The sequence below is a fragment of the Eptesicus fuscus genome, chromosome 9 (assembly GCF_027574615.1).
Source record: "Eptesicus fuscus isolate TK198812 chromosome 9, DD_ASM_mEF_20220401, whole genome shotgun sequence".
Taxonomy (NCBI): Eukaryota; Metazoa; Chordata; class Mammalia; order Chiroptera; family Vespertilionidae; genus Eptesicus; species Eptesicus fuscus.
In genome coordinates, this window is record NC_072481.1 from 50,474,332 (window position 1) to 50,487,263 (window position 12,932).

General features: G+C 39.9%; 1 protein-coding gene across 1 annotated transcript in view; it reads right to left on the reverse strand.

The window, feature by feature from the left end:
- Window positions 1-510: 510 nt before the first annotated feature.
- PTGER3 (prostaglandin E receptor 3) overlaps window positions 511-12,932 on the reverse strand; it is an 86,859-nt gene continuing 74,437 nt past the window's right edge. The window contains exons 3-4 of the mRNA XM_008139432.3: window positions 3,263-3,354; window positions 511-552 (exon numbers count right to left, since the gene is read on the reverse strand). Of these exons, the coding sequence (XP_008137654.2) occupies window positions 546-552; window positions 3,263-3,354 (99 nt within the window). The 3' untranslated portion in view covers window positions 511-545. The remainder of the gene's footprint in view (window positions 553-3,262; window positions 3,355-12,932) is intronic.

Here is a 12,932-nt window from a genome sequence, read left to right on the forward strand (position 1 = left end):
AAAACATTAATCACACATTTTGCATAAATAACTTTTGTCATAATATAGTTCTGCCTTCAATTAACATACTTTTCTATCTGATTAAATTTGTCTTACTAATTGAATTCTGCCCTCAATATGTTGATTTTACATTGTCAAAAGTGCACACTGATTTTTCAAACTCATATTGTAAAATTAAAACAACCACAAAATGTAAAGGTGTTTACATGGGTTGAAATTCAGGTAAAGGTTTGAAATTGGGATCAAAATCCTGGAAGATGGGTTTTTCCTTTTTTCACTTTTTCACCATTAATCATCTATGTAATCCTGCCCAATTTCTTAAATACATAGTCAAAATCCAGCTCAAGAAGTAAATTTAATCCTGGAGGCAGGAATAAACCTGTTCTCAGTGGGTATTATTGACAAGAAAAAAAATTAAAGTAAAAAAAAAAGATGAAAACTAAGAAACAATCCAAATCAAAATATAAAATTCTCCTTCTCAGGTGGGAAGAAAAGCACAAATTCAGGGAAGCAGGAATTGTAAGAAAAAGTCCATCTTTGTTCTTTCATGATCTGTTAGAATAGAGAGAGAAAGATGTAATAAGCATAAACAGTTTTGGATTTTTTTACGGTGTGAGGCAGGGGTGGGGAATCTTTTTTCTGTGAGGGCCATTTAGATATTTATAACATCATACAAAATTATCAACTTAAAAATTAGCCTGCTCTATTTGGTCAAACATTTAATTAACTCACCCCTAATGCCTTGGCAGGGCCAGACCAAATGATTTCACAGGCCTTATATGGCCCATAGGCCAGATGTTCCTCACCCCTGGGAAGAGTAAGATATAAGTAAGCAATATAAATGTCTTAGACATCAAAACATTCTGGTTTGCAATGGACACAGACAACAGGGGGGTGAGGGCATGCGTGGGGGGGGGGATGAGGAGGATAATGGCAGAATAAGGACACATATGTAACACCTTAATCAATATAGAAATTTAAAAAAAACATTCTGGTTTGAAGTAATTACATGTGTGTTTTTGAAATAAAAGCTACTTAAATAACTCTGGATTTTGAATCACTTAAGCCTCTGGATCATTTAATTATGCTAAGTATATGCTTTTTCTGAGTAATTTTTCTGGTTTCCAAGTAATCCAGAAAAATAATTAAATCATGAAGCTATATCAATTGTAGACACATGGAATGGTCAAATAATCTTGCTATACAAACAACCCTAACCAAGATATAACTATACTCTTAAAAGGCATAAGGAGGAATGCCAATTGAAATAGACATCATCTGCAATTTTTGTCCTGTCAAACCAACAAAGTAGTGTGTGTGTGTGTGTGTGTGTGTGTGTGTGTGTGTGTGTGTGTTAAGATATTCAGAGCTGTTTAAGGTGGAGCAAAGCATAAACTCATTCATTGCTGAAGAAATTTTAAATCTCTAAAATTCTTTTAGAAAGAAGTCAGACTGTATGCATCTTTAAAGAATATTACAATTTTGCATATCATTTATTCTTTAAAGTAAACTTATGGTAAAAAATCAACAACAACCAAATATATTTTTAAAAACCTCTGCATTTAAATTGTGGGTTATGATAGTCTATTCAACATGGTGCCAATTTGAACACAGATTATGGGTAAGTAAGCTATAGTGTATCCTTTTAATAGACTATTACATGAATATTAAAATTACTTTAAAATAATTTGTAAATAATCTAGGGAATGCTTATTTTATGTTAAATGAAATACAATAGGATGCAATAATGCATATGTAATATTATCAAATGTATGTAAAACAAAATCAAGAAAAGTGCAGAGGAAAAATAAGAGAAAAATATACTAAAATGATGGTGGAGTTTTCTTGAGTAGTGGAAGTAAAGCTTAATAACCTGCTTTTTCTTTATTTTCCAAAGTTTCTATAAATAGCCTAGCTTATTTTTTATGATGAGGGGAAAGTATATTAAGATTTACTCTAAAAAAATAAAAAATGAAGTTAGAGTACATCTATCAATAAAGAGATGGGAGCTGGATATCTCCATTATTTTTTAAAATATATATATTTTTATTCATTTGGCATCATTAGTTGATTGCCTCCTGCATGCCCCATGCTGGGAATCAGGGCTTCAATTGAGGCATATGCCCTGACAGGGAATCAAACCGTGACCTCATAGGTCAATGCTCAATCACTGAGCCATACAAGCCAGGCTAGATATCTCCCTTCTTTTCCCTTCATTTGTTTTCCAGGGGAATCTGTGTTTAGAGCAAAAGGGTGCCTAGGTTATGTGTATTATATGTACACATTTAGGGAAAGGATGTAGGACCATAAAGATGAGTTGAGAAAAAATGTTATTGGCCTTGTGACTTATAAGCTATGTTTCAGGATCAATCATCTTATTCTTATCCTTCAGGCATTGTTATACACTACATCTCTATTGAAAACCACATTTAGATCTTCCCCTGAAGAACAAAAGTGATTGTCTTTCAACTACCTCAACTGTGGGAGAACTAATGGCCAAAGAAACTGAGCTACTTGAATGTCCACATCCACAACAACTTATACTGAGTAGAGGAGTTATGGTACCCAGCCTTAGAAAGGAAATGAATAAAATGAACATGCTAACTTTTCATTAAAATGAAAATTCAATTTATGCAAAAAGTCAAGTATGAAACTTTTCACATTATCTCATTAAAACAAAAACAATCCCACAATGCCAGAAGGCTATTCATGCAATTAACCCTACAGTTAACAACAGAAATATTGAAAAGAGGTGTTTGAGGGAGAAAAGTCAAATGCTCAGGATTTAAAATGAGCAACTGTGTATCATATTAGGCATTATGTTCTGTTGTCTAGACGGTTTATTGAATTACATGCTTTATACAAAACAAATCTAATCAGAAGGGCAAGCAAGAAGAGTGTGCGAACCATGTGGAGAACACACCGATCCTGCTCTAATTAAAACAGGGGTAGCTTAGACTTAAAATACTCTCCAAAACTATTTTTACCATGAAACATCAATGACATGCAGGCTCTTTCAGGGCATGAAAATTAATCAGTCACATGATCAGACTGGACCCAGTTTCAGAAAGTTCTCAGTTGGAGGAAATCTAAGTGAAGTTACAAAAACAACAGCTCTTCTAAGGAATCTAGTCCTCCTTAATCAGATAAGTGTGCTTAACTTCCACTTTATTCTTAGAGATATTCTGCCTTGTAACACAAACTCAGGTCAGAACAAGGAGATGGGGGAAGTCTGTAAATCCAGGCGGTTTCTGAATCTCACCTTTCTAAATTGTCACTCCACATTGATGTTGAGGAGCACTGGTGAGGTAAGGAGGTGGAGCTGGATGCATACTTGTTTTTGTGGTTCCTGATCTGTAAACAGACAGAGATGTCAGTGGACAGATTTCTTGATTATGTCTTCTTTTGTCAGATGACATTCCCTTGAACATTGTCATAGGAAAGCAAAACCAAATTTTGTATACCAGCTCACATTGGTTATGATTCAGTAAATAAAGATGCTTTAGCTATTATCTTCCCAATACTATCTCATCTAAATATATATATATATATATATATATATATATATATATATATAAATTTCCTTTTAAAAATATTTTTATTGATTTTAGAGAGGAAGGGAGAGGGAGAGAGAGATAGAAACATGGCTGCCTCCTGCACGCCCCCTACTGGGGATCCAGCCCACAACCCAGGCACATGCCCTGACCAGGAATCGAACCGTGACCTCCTGGTTCATGGGTTGATGCTCAACCACTGAGCAGAACCGGTTGGGCAAGACTATCTCATTTCTCCCTCCATGCTTTAACCCACACTCTGTTTCTTACCAAACTTCCACACCAGATATTACTTGAGAGCAGAGACCATGTCTAATATGAGTTTTAACTCTCTGAAGCAGTTACAGAGCACTTTTTAAATGCTGAATAAAAACTCACTAACTTCAGATGATGGGTGAAGGTAAATCTAAGTCTACCACTCTCCAGTTTTCAGTGCTTCCCGTTGCTCCTTGGCTCCACACCAGCCAAGACTCCATTCTTAACATGACCTCACAGGTCCTGTTTCATCTGGCCTCTAGCTACAACTCCAGCTTTGTTTTGAACCTTTTGTCCTTTGCTCTTGTGTGTTTAGGCCACACTAGACTTCCATGAACTTCATGATCAGTGTCATCCTCCTTCCTACCTCAGGGCTTTGCACTTGAAGTTCCTCTGCCTAGAGTGCTCCTCCATTCCCTCATCACCTGGCTGACTTTCACTCGTTCTTCAGAGCTCAACTTGAAAATTCACTTTCTCGGAGAATATCCTGTTGACTAGGATTTATACCCCACTATGTAATATCCACTATTTTCTCTTCAGAAACTCATGGCAGTTTGGAATTCATAGTTATTTGTGTGATTATTTGTTTCATATTTGTCATTATCTTCAAGCTACAAGTTTCATGAGAGGAGGAACCATGCCTGGTTTTGTTTACCACTGTGTCTCCATTGGCTACTACAGTGTCTGGCACATGGGTCATGGTCAATAAGTATTTGTGGCATAAATGACCCTGAAGCCAATCCCTCAACAGTATTCTCCAAATATTGGCTTAAATTCATTGGATGCAATAAAATATTAAGAAAAATACATGAAAAATATTTCCTTTTATACATTTCTCAGTAATTCTCTTACAACAAATAGCAGATTGAAATTAAATTTTTACCAAAAAAATTGATACAAGAAAAAGCAGAAATAAATAAAATTCAATGTTTCCTTTGTCAATCTCTTTTATTGGATTCCTAGAGTCATCCTCCCCACCCCCCAAAAGTTGAGTTAACATGATTTTAAACAGCAGCCCCATCCTAAGTGGTATGACATTACATAAGATGTCCAGATAGACATATACAGTAGTTCTCCCATTCTTGACTGTGTTAAGCAAATAAATAATTTCTGTTTTAGAAAGGCAGAGTTATTAAAAGGAAAATAAAATGATATTTCTTCTTTGCAATAAAAATTACACTTCAGCCAATATCCATTTCAGAGCAAACAGAAATATTTCAGTGACACTTTTATAGAAATAATGTGGCTCTGGACATTATTTGAGGACAGGGTAGAAAAAAACAAAGAGGTTTTCCTATTTATTCTCGGAGACTTTCAGTATCCCCTGCAGGCCCTTATATGTGAAGATCAACACTTCTCATGTTAAAGAACAATCTAGCTAGATCCAGTTCCTACAGTAGCTTCTATTCCTGATATTATGCTGCCTTGGTTCTTATTTAGAGGCCTGCTTTAACTAAGTAAATGCACTTGGGATTGCATTGTTGACTCAATTTTAGGAGCAGATACAACTATAGGAATTTGAATATCATGTGTCTGTACATTGTCAAGTAGCAGAAAAAGAAAAAACTGAAAAAATGAGGAACCACAGGTTATATGTGAAGAGCCAGGAGTTCTGAAGTGTGGCACATTCCCATTCCTTCTCTGGTGAGCCCTGTTTTCTTTTTGGATACTCTCCATGAGTGACTACAACATTCTCATGAAAAATCTTTGTTTCACTGTCACACCTAATTTCCTCAACTTACTCTGCCCCTGCATCCCATGGACCATTCATTTTATACCAATTTTCTTCCCTATGTGTCTCTTTAAAAAAGAATTTTTTTTTTTTTTTTAGAGAGAGGAAGGGAGAGGGAGAGAAATATCAATGGGCTGTCTCCTGCACGCCCCCTACTGGGAATTGAGCCTGAAACCCAGGCATGTGCCCTGACCCAGAATCAAACTGGCAACCTGTTGTTGCCTGCAACAACGCCCAACCAACTGAGCCACACCAGCCAAGACTCTATGTGTCTCTTTTATTTTACCCTTTGTCTCCAGTCTTTGTGCCTCATTCTTCTTGGCTAGTGTATTAGTTGAACTGCATTAAATTGTCATTTTTGTTTGATCAAAATGGTTGGATATTGGAAAGAATATATGATTTAACCTAATAACAGCCTTCTAACTAATAAGTGTTTCTGACCTAAGTCTTTCTTCTCTCGAACACATCCTTCATACTGTTTCTTAGGCAAACCTTGACAAATCCTAAATATCTTTGAAGCTTCCCCATTAACTAGAGGATAAAGTTCAAAAGTATCTTAAGTCCCACCATTGAGTGGCTCTAACCCAGACCTCTAGGTTGATCTCCTGCCTCTCCTCTTCATGTAAACTCTGCTGTGATTCACTAACCTACTCACTCTCCTAGAGACCTGCCAACACTCTTTAACACCTAATTCCTGTCGAGCAAGCATGTCAAGCTTGAGACCCTCAGGTTGCATGCGGCCCACAACGAATATTTTTGCGACCCAACCAATGTAATCATATGTAAGAAAAGTTTTAATAAAATTTTATAACTTAATTTTTACAATATCCTGTTATACACAATTATCAATAATGAACTACAATGTTCACTAATGACTGATTACTATAATCGTGTTGCATTCATTTCCCTTACACACCTTATGCGCAGGTGCACCATTTCTCTCCACTAATACTAGCAGCAAATATTTTAGCAGCCGATTGCCACGTCATTAGTCTTGTACTGACTGGTTTGGTGTGCGCAACATGAAATATTTCGCTTTTGGAGAACAAGAAATCTAGGTTTATTTGCGTTATGCTTATTAATTTGTGCAGTTATTCAGGGCCTGGTAAGTTAATGTTCAAGAACAAATATTAATTTTTATTAAATGTTCTATTATTTTATGTTAATGATTACTCATCTATTTCAGCCCTTTGTATTCAGCATGTCTCTATCGAAATAAACCTACGTTTCTATGAAAATTGAAGCTTTTGGTTTTTTGAACTTGACTCTTGGACTGAATTATTTTCCTGTGGCAATTGTGGGGAAAGGATTGAAATATGAGCGGTCACACTGCCGCATCTGAACACAGCCCAGTTGTTTGGTCTACTGCCATGGCTTGGTGGCTGCTGGGCTGTCTGTGGTTTGGCTGAGCATGTCTGATGCCTGTGTTCCTAAAGCCACTGTCCCCTGTCTGGTGGTCACTGTGTTAGTTTAGCTGTGAGGTTTCTTCCAGGATGACCCAGGTGCACCACAGATTGTAGCTACTCATTAGCAGAGTTCCTTCTGCTCACCCCACATCAGCTCACTAATTTCTCCCCATCTACTGAACAGCTGAGGGGTATAGTGGTCTATTCTGAATTTCAATGCCAAATTTGTAACATATTATAAACGCTTGCTGGACTCCTGAGGAATACAGAGAAAACTATTCAATAATTACCTCCTTACACCTCGAATTACCGGTACCCTTATTACAGATCATCCTGCCCCCACAGCTATCCCCTCCCTCTCCTGCCTTTCTGTTAGCTGGCTCCATTCCATTCACCTTCAAATAGTCACACCCCTCCTTATCTTGGGAAATGAAATACACAGAAACACCTGTGCTTGACTGCTTGCTTCTTCCCCTTCCCGCAAGTGTGGCCCAATTCCTCGCCTTCCTTTTCTACCAGCTTCTATACGTGTTGTATCTGCTCTTCCTGTTTCCTCTCCCTCAACTCCCTCCTAAATAATAATCCAAAGTATAAAGCACTTTCTTTTTTCTAGGCACTGTTCTAAGCATTTAACAAATAGTTATTTATTTTATTCTTTCAAGTTGGTACTATGATCATCTCCTCTGGGCAGATGGGAAAACTGAGGCACAGAGAGGTTAAGTAACTTGCCCAGGTCGATCCACTGGTAAGTAGCAGAGCATGGATTCAAATGCAGGCAGTCTGGTTGAGAATGTGTGCCAACAACACTTGACACTTCTTCACTGTCTCCAACTCGCTGCAATTGGATTTTGTCCCCATGACAGTAAAACTAGGCTCTTGGAAACGTTAGGTATTTACTGTCGGCTCTGGTACTGACACTGAGGCTAGATACACCTGCACTGCATGTGAAGGTCTAATGTTTGCAAGATTGTCCCTCTCTTGTTATACAAGATAACAAAACTTCATGAATCTGGAAGGAGCAAATCATTCTGATGAGGGCTGAACTAAATTTTATATTTTTATGATCTACTAGGAGCCCGTTGCACGAAGTTTCGTGCAATAGACTTTTCCTTCACCTGGCTGCCGGCACCAGTTATCCGCCAGCAGCAGTTTTCCTCTGGCCACCCACCGATCAGAGCGCCTCCCGCCAGCACGATCGGCCACCCCGAGAGGAACTCCGATCAGGAGGCGCTCCGATCGGGCGGGTGGCCAGAGGAAAACTGCTGCTGGCGGAAAACTGGTGCCAGCAGCCACGCAATCGGCCACCCCGAGTTCCACCACCAGCGTCTTCTGCAGCGCCGGCCTAAGCAGCACCGGCCGTTTATGATCTGCACCCCCCCCCCCCCCCGCTCCTACCGCCAGCCAATCGGCCACCCTGAGTCCTGCCCCCCACGCCTCCAGCCGGCCCAATCGTGGGCGTAGCGGAGTGATGTAATTTGCATATTACCATTTTATTAGGTATGATGATCTATGAAAAGGGGCTACTTGGTCAAGATAATAAGTAAACCATATGAATCAGCAGAGGCATAATTTGACTTACCCCAGGGGGGACAGGAATAATTTTAGAATGTTTAAATGCAAATTTAGCTTTCTGATGCCAAATGAGTTTTGCCTGCTCCAGACAATAACATATGTTCTGCACTTCTTGATTTCTACCTTGAAGCAATGTGTAATCTAGTAGGAAAATTATTGAGATAACAAGAAAATGGCATAAAATGGCATGTAATCGTGCTCTGGAGTATAAATGGTGACTTTTGCCATCATCTAATATGTTGGAATTTTCAAAGCATGTCCCGAGAGCTGGAGAGTTCTCAGGCACCGTGCCAGCTGTCACCAAGAGGGTGGTGAGCCCTGCAAGAGTAAAACAAAACCTGCACATTGTCAAGCTGAAAGGCGTCTTGGAGATCATGCAATCCACTCTCTCATTTATGGATGAGGCCACGAGGGCAAGGTTATTTTTTATAGTCACAAAGCTAGTTTGCAGCAAATTCTTGTCTGGAATTCAACTTCCTCATATTTTCCTTGTTTGTGTTCCATCACGAGCCCCAATAATTAATCTGTAGACTTGATCCACTTGTAATCACCCCTAGAGTAATGCAGTTATTCAGCAAACATTTATTGAGAGAAAGAGAGAGAGAGAAAGAGAGAGATGGATAAATGAGCAGAGTGAAAAACGAAAATATGTGAATGTGACCTGGCAATTAAACCAGTCCATAAACTCCACGGGGACAGAGATTTTGATCTGTTTTTATTCACAATGCATTGTATCCTTATTGACCAGACCAGGCCTGCCACAATGCAGCTTAATTACTACTTCATATTTTAACGAACAGTTTCCTTGTGTTTTTACCTAGAGTGTCTGTAAGTGGGTTGATGTTATTCCCATTTCATAGGTGAAAAACATTAAGACTTGGCGAAGTTAAGTGATTTGCTCACCTAGACCTAGGACCAGGACTAGAAATTAGGCCTTTGCCTCCTAATTCATTACCTAACTGTAAAAATATTGCTTTCTAATTAAAACAATCAATTGGCTTATTATTCTGTATAAGGGGTAAAGGTAGACATGCAACCTTCAGCAAACTCTAAAGAAATGCATATGGCTGGTGTCATATCTGCCCCGGGTCCTGCTATCTCACACTAGCCACAAGCACTTCTTATGCTTCAGAACATGTCTTCCCTTCTTTGCTTTCTTCTCAGAGAAAGAAGAGTGGTAGTTGAGTGCCTCTTCTAATGAGGGTCTTGATGCCTCTCCATGAGACTCTGAGCCGTTACAACAACAATAAAGGCTCTAATGTCTTACAACCTTCTCCTCAGTAGAACATCATCTTTTACAGCATGACTGTCCAAAGTGATTCCACTGTAACCAGACTGTGGCCTGCCATACTTCTATTTGAATCCTTGTCTTTTTAAGGCAAACTGCCTTTTCCCCCTTCTAAAACATTAAAGTATATTCCAAAGAGAATAAACCTTAAATACAGTTAACACTGATTTCCTCACAATAGAACCGATTGTAGAAAACCTAAGAATTTAGAGCCACAGGAAGGAAAGTGATTAGGGGAGGTGGGGGGATGAGGTTTCATAAAGAGGTACAGGTATGAGAGAACTGGTAGGGAGGAGGCTGAAGCTTGAGCAAAGTCAAAGGGCTGAATGAGCAAGAGTCAGAGAGAGAAACAGAGAGCAAAGATGGAGACCTGAACTGAGACTGGGTAGAGCTGGCCATCAACTGGGGCGGCAGAACTATGACCACACTCAGAGGAGTCTAAGACATTGATGCAATTTGGGGGGATTACAAACTAATGATTAGTAGCCAAAACCCTGATGCAGGAGGAAGGGTTCAATATTAAAAATGCCTTCTGGGAAAGGCATCCTAGACCCCACAGACAGCAGTAGCTGCTCCAGGCTCAGGCTCCCATGGAACACTGTCCACACCTCCACTGCAGCTCTCACCGTTCCTGGCACCTCTGTTCTCATGTGTGGCTCCCAGGAGATTCTCAGAAGCTTGAATATCAACATTAAGATGTACTAAGTCATCCCACGAATTGTCTTCATTTCATCCTATAAACTAAGGGGTGGGGGGATGTTTTCCCTTCAAAATTCTGACCTACATTATATAAATGAAAAAATAGTTTCTCAATACTCTAAAAGTCTCGCTAGTCTTTTGTGGGGAATATACAGAGGCAGGGGTATTTTGTCTTAAAATGTTTCTCTGTAAGAAAGTCTGTAACCGTTTCTTCCTGGCATTTGATAACATGTTTAGATACAATAGCCAAGTAGTCATTTTTGCACTGCTAAGAAATGTTTAATTTCTTCTCCAAATAGTTACCTTTTACTGGGAGGGCACTTACAATATTTTTCACTTGAATCTTTATTTTAAAATCCCTATTTCAACTTATCACCAAATACAGGTGTTTTTTGTTTTCGTATGTATCCGATGAATCCCTTCTTCTCTAACCATCTGCACCTTTCTTAGTTCCTCCTTTAGCATCCACTCCTGGAATCACTGCAACTGCCTTTAGGCCCCTAAGTGACTCTCTGCCTCCAGTTTCTGCTATAACCCATTCCCCATAAAACTCCCCTTTGAGCCACATGACCTAGTAAACAGTGGGATCTACAACATACCCCCTGGAAGAATTCTGGTTCCGCTAGTTATTAGCTCTGTGGCCTTGAGCAAATTACTTGAACTTTCTAGGCTTCAGTTTCCTCCTCAGTTAAGAAGAAAATGGGGTCGCGGAACCAAGATGGCGGCATAGTTAAACAACTAATCTGCTGCCTCACACAACAATTTCAAAAACACAACTAAAAGACAAAAACGTCTACCACCCAGAACCACGGGAAAGCTGGCTGAGTGGAAGATTTACAGCTGAGAAGAGAAAGGAGCACAATCGCTGAAGAGCTGAGGTACGGAGGCACGCGAATCGGGCCGGCGGGCGGCTGGGTGCGCGGCTTTTCTTCAACCCGCAGGGAGACAAGCTCCCGATCACTCTGAAATCCAGTTTCTGGGGACACTCGGGGACTCAGACGCCTATGGGGAGAAGCTGGACTCTCGGCCATCGGGTTGGAAAGTGAGAGTGACTTTTTTGCAGAGGTGCGCCCAGCAATCATTGTTTACTGCGCTGGAGCTCGGGGCGCAGGGACTTGGAAACAGGAAAGGCAGAGACGGCTGACGGCAGCCATTGCCGTTGGCCACGCCCCAGCCTAGTGACGCCCTGAGACCCCGCCTTGAGGCCCCGCCCTGCACATTCTACAAACCCGCCCAGGCTCCACACAGCGGCTTTTGCATATAAATGGCCTTTTCTGTGGCAGCTTAACCAACTACAGCTCCAGACTGCTCCAAAACCGCCCAAGCAAAGGAGGAGAAAACTAGCCCTTGCTGTAGCTCCTGCTGGGGAACACACAGTACACAAGGGTACACCAAGAGTGTCCACCTCAAGTAACTGGGAGGCTGACCCGTTGAACCAATAGGACACCTAGTACACAAAACTACCCTACCAACTCAGGGAAGCAGAGAATATGAGAAGGCAAGGAAACAGAGCACAAACCAAAGAAATGGAGGAGAATAAGCGACTGGACATAGAGTTCAAAACCACGGTTATAAGGTTTTTCAAGAATTTCATGGAAAAGGCCGATAAATTCAATGAGACCCTTGAGGATATGAAAAAGGACCAACTAGAAATTAAACATACACTGACTGAGATAAAAAATATTATACAGAGACCCAAAAGCAGACTAGAGGATTACAAGAATCAACTCAAAGATTTGGAATACAAAGAGGCCAAGGACACTCCTCCAGAGAAGCATGAAGTGAAGAGAATTCAGAAAGTTGAAGATAGTGTAAGAAGTCTCTGGGACAACTTCAAGCGAACCAACATCAGAATTATGGGGGTACCAGAAGAAGAGAGAGAGCAAGATGCTGAAAACCTATTTGAAGAAATAATGAACGAAAACTTCCCCCATCTGATGAAAGAAATAGACTTACGAGTCCAGGAAGCACACAGAACCCCAAACAAAAGGGATCCAAAGAGGACCACACCAAGACACATCATAATTAAAATGCCAAGAGCAAAAGACAAAGAGAGAATCTTACAAGCAGCAAGAGAAAAACAGTTAGTTACCTACAAGGGAGCTCCCATACGATTATCAGCTAATTTCTCAACAGAAACCATGCAGGCCAGACGGGAGTGGCAAGAAATATTCAAAGTGATGAATAGCAGGAACCTACAACCAAGACTACTCTACCCAGCAAAGTTATCATTCAGAATTGAAGGGCAGATAAAGAGCTTCACAGATAAGAAAAAGCTAAAGGAGTTCATCACCACCAAACCAGCATTATATGAAATGCTGAAAGGTATTCTTTAAAAAGAGGAAAAAGAAGAAGAAAGATAAAAATTATGAATAACAAATACATATATATCAAGTGAATCTAAAAGTCAAGTGAATTAAAAATCT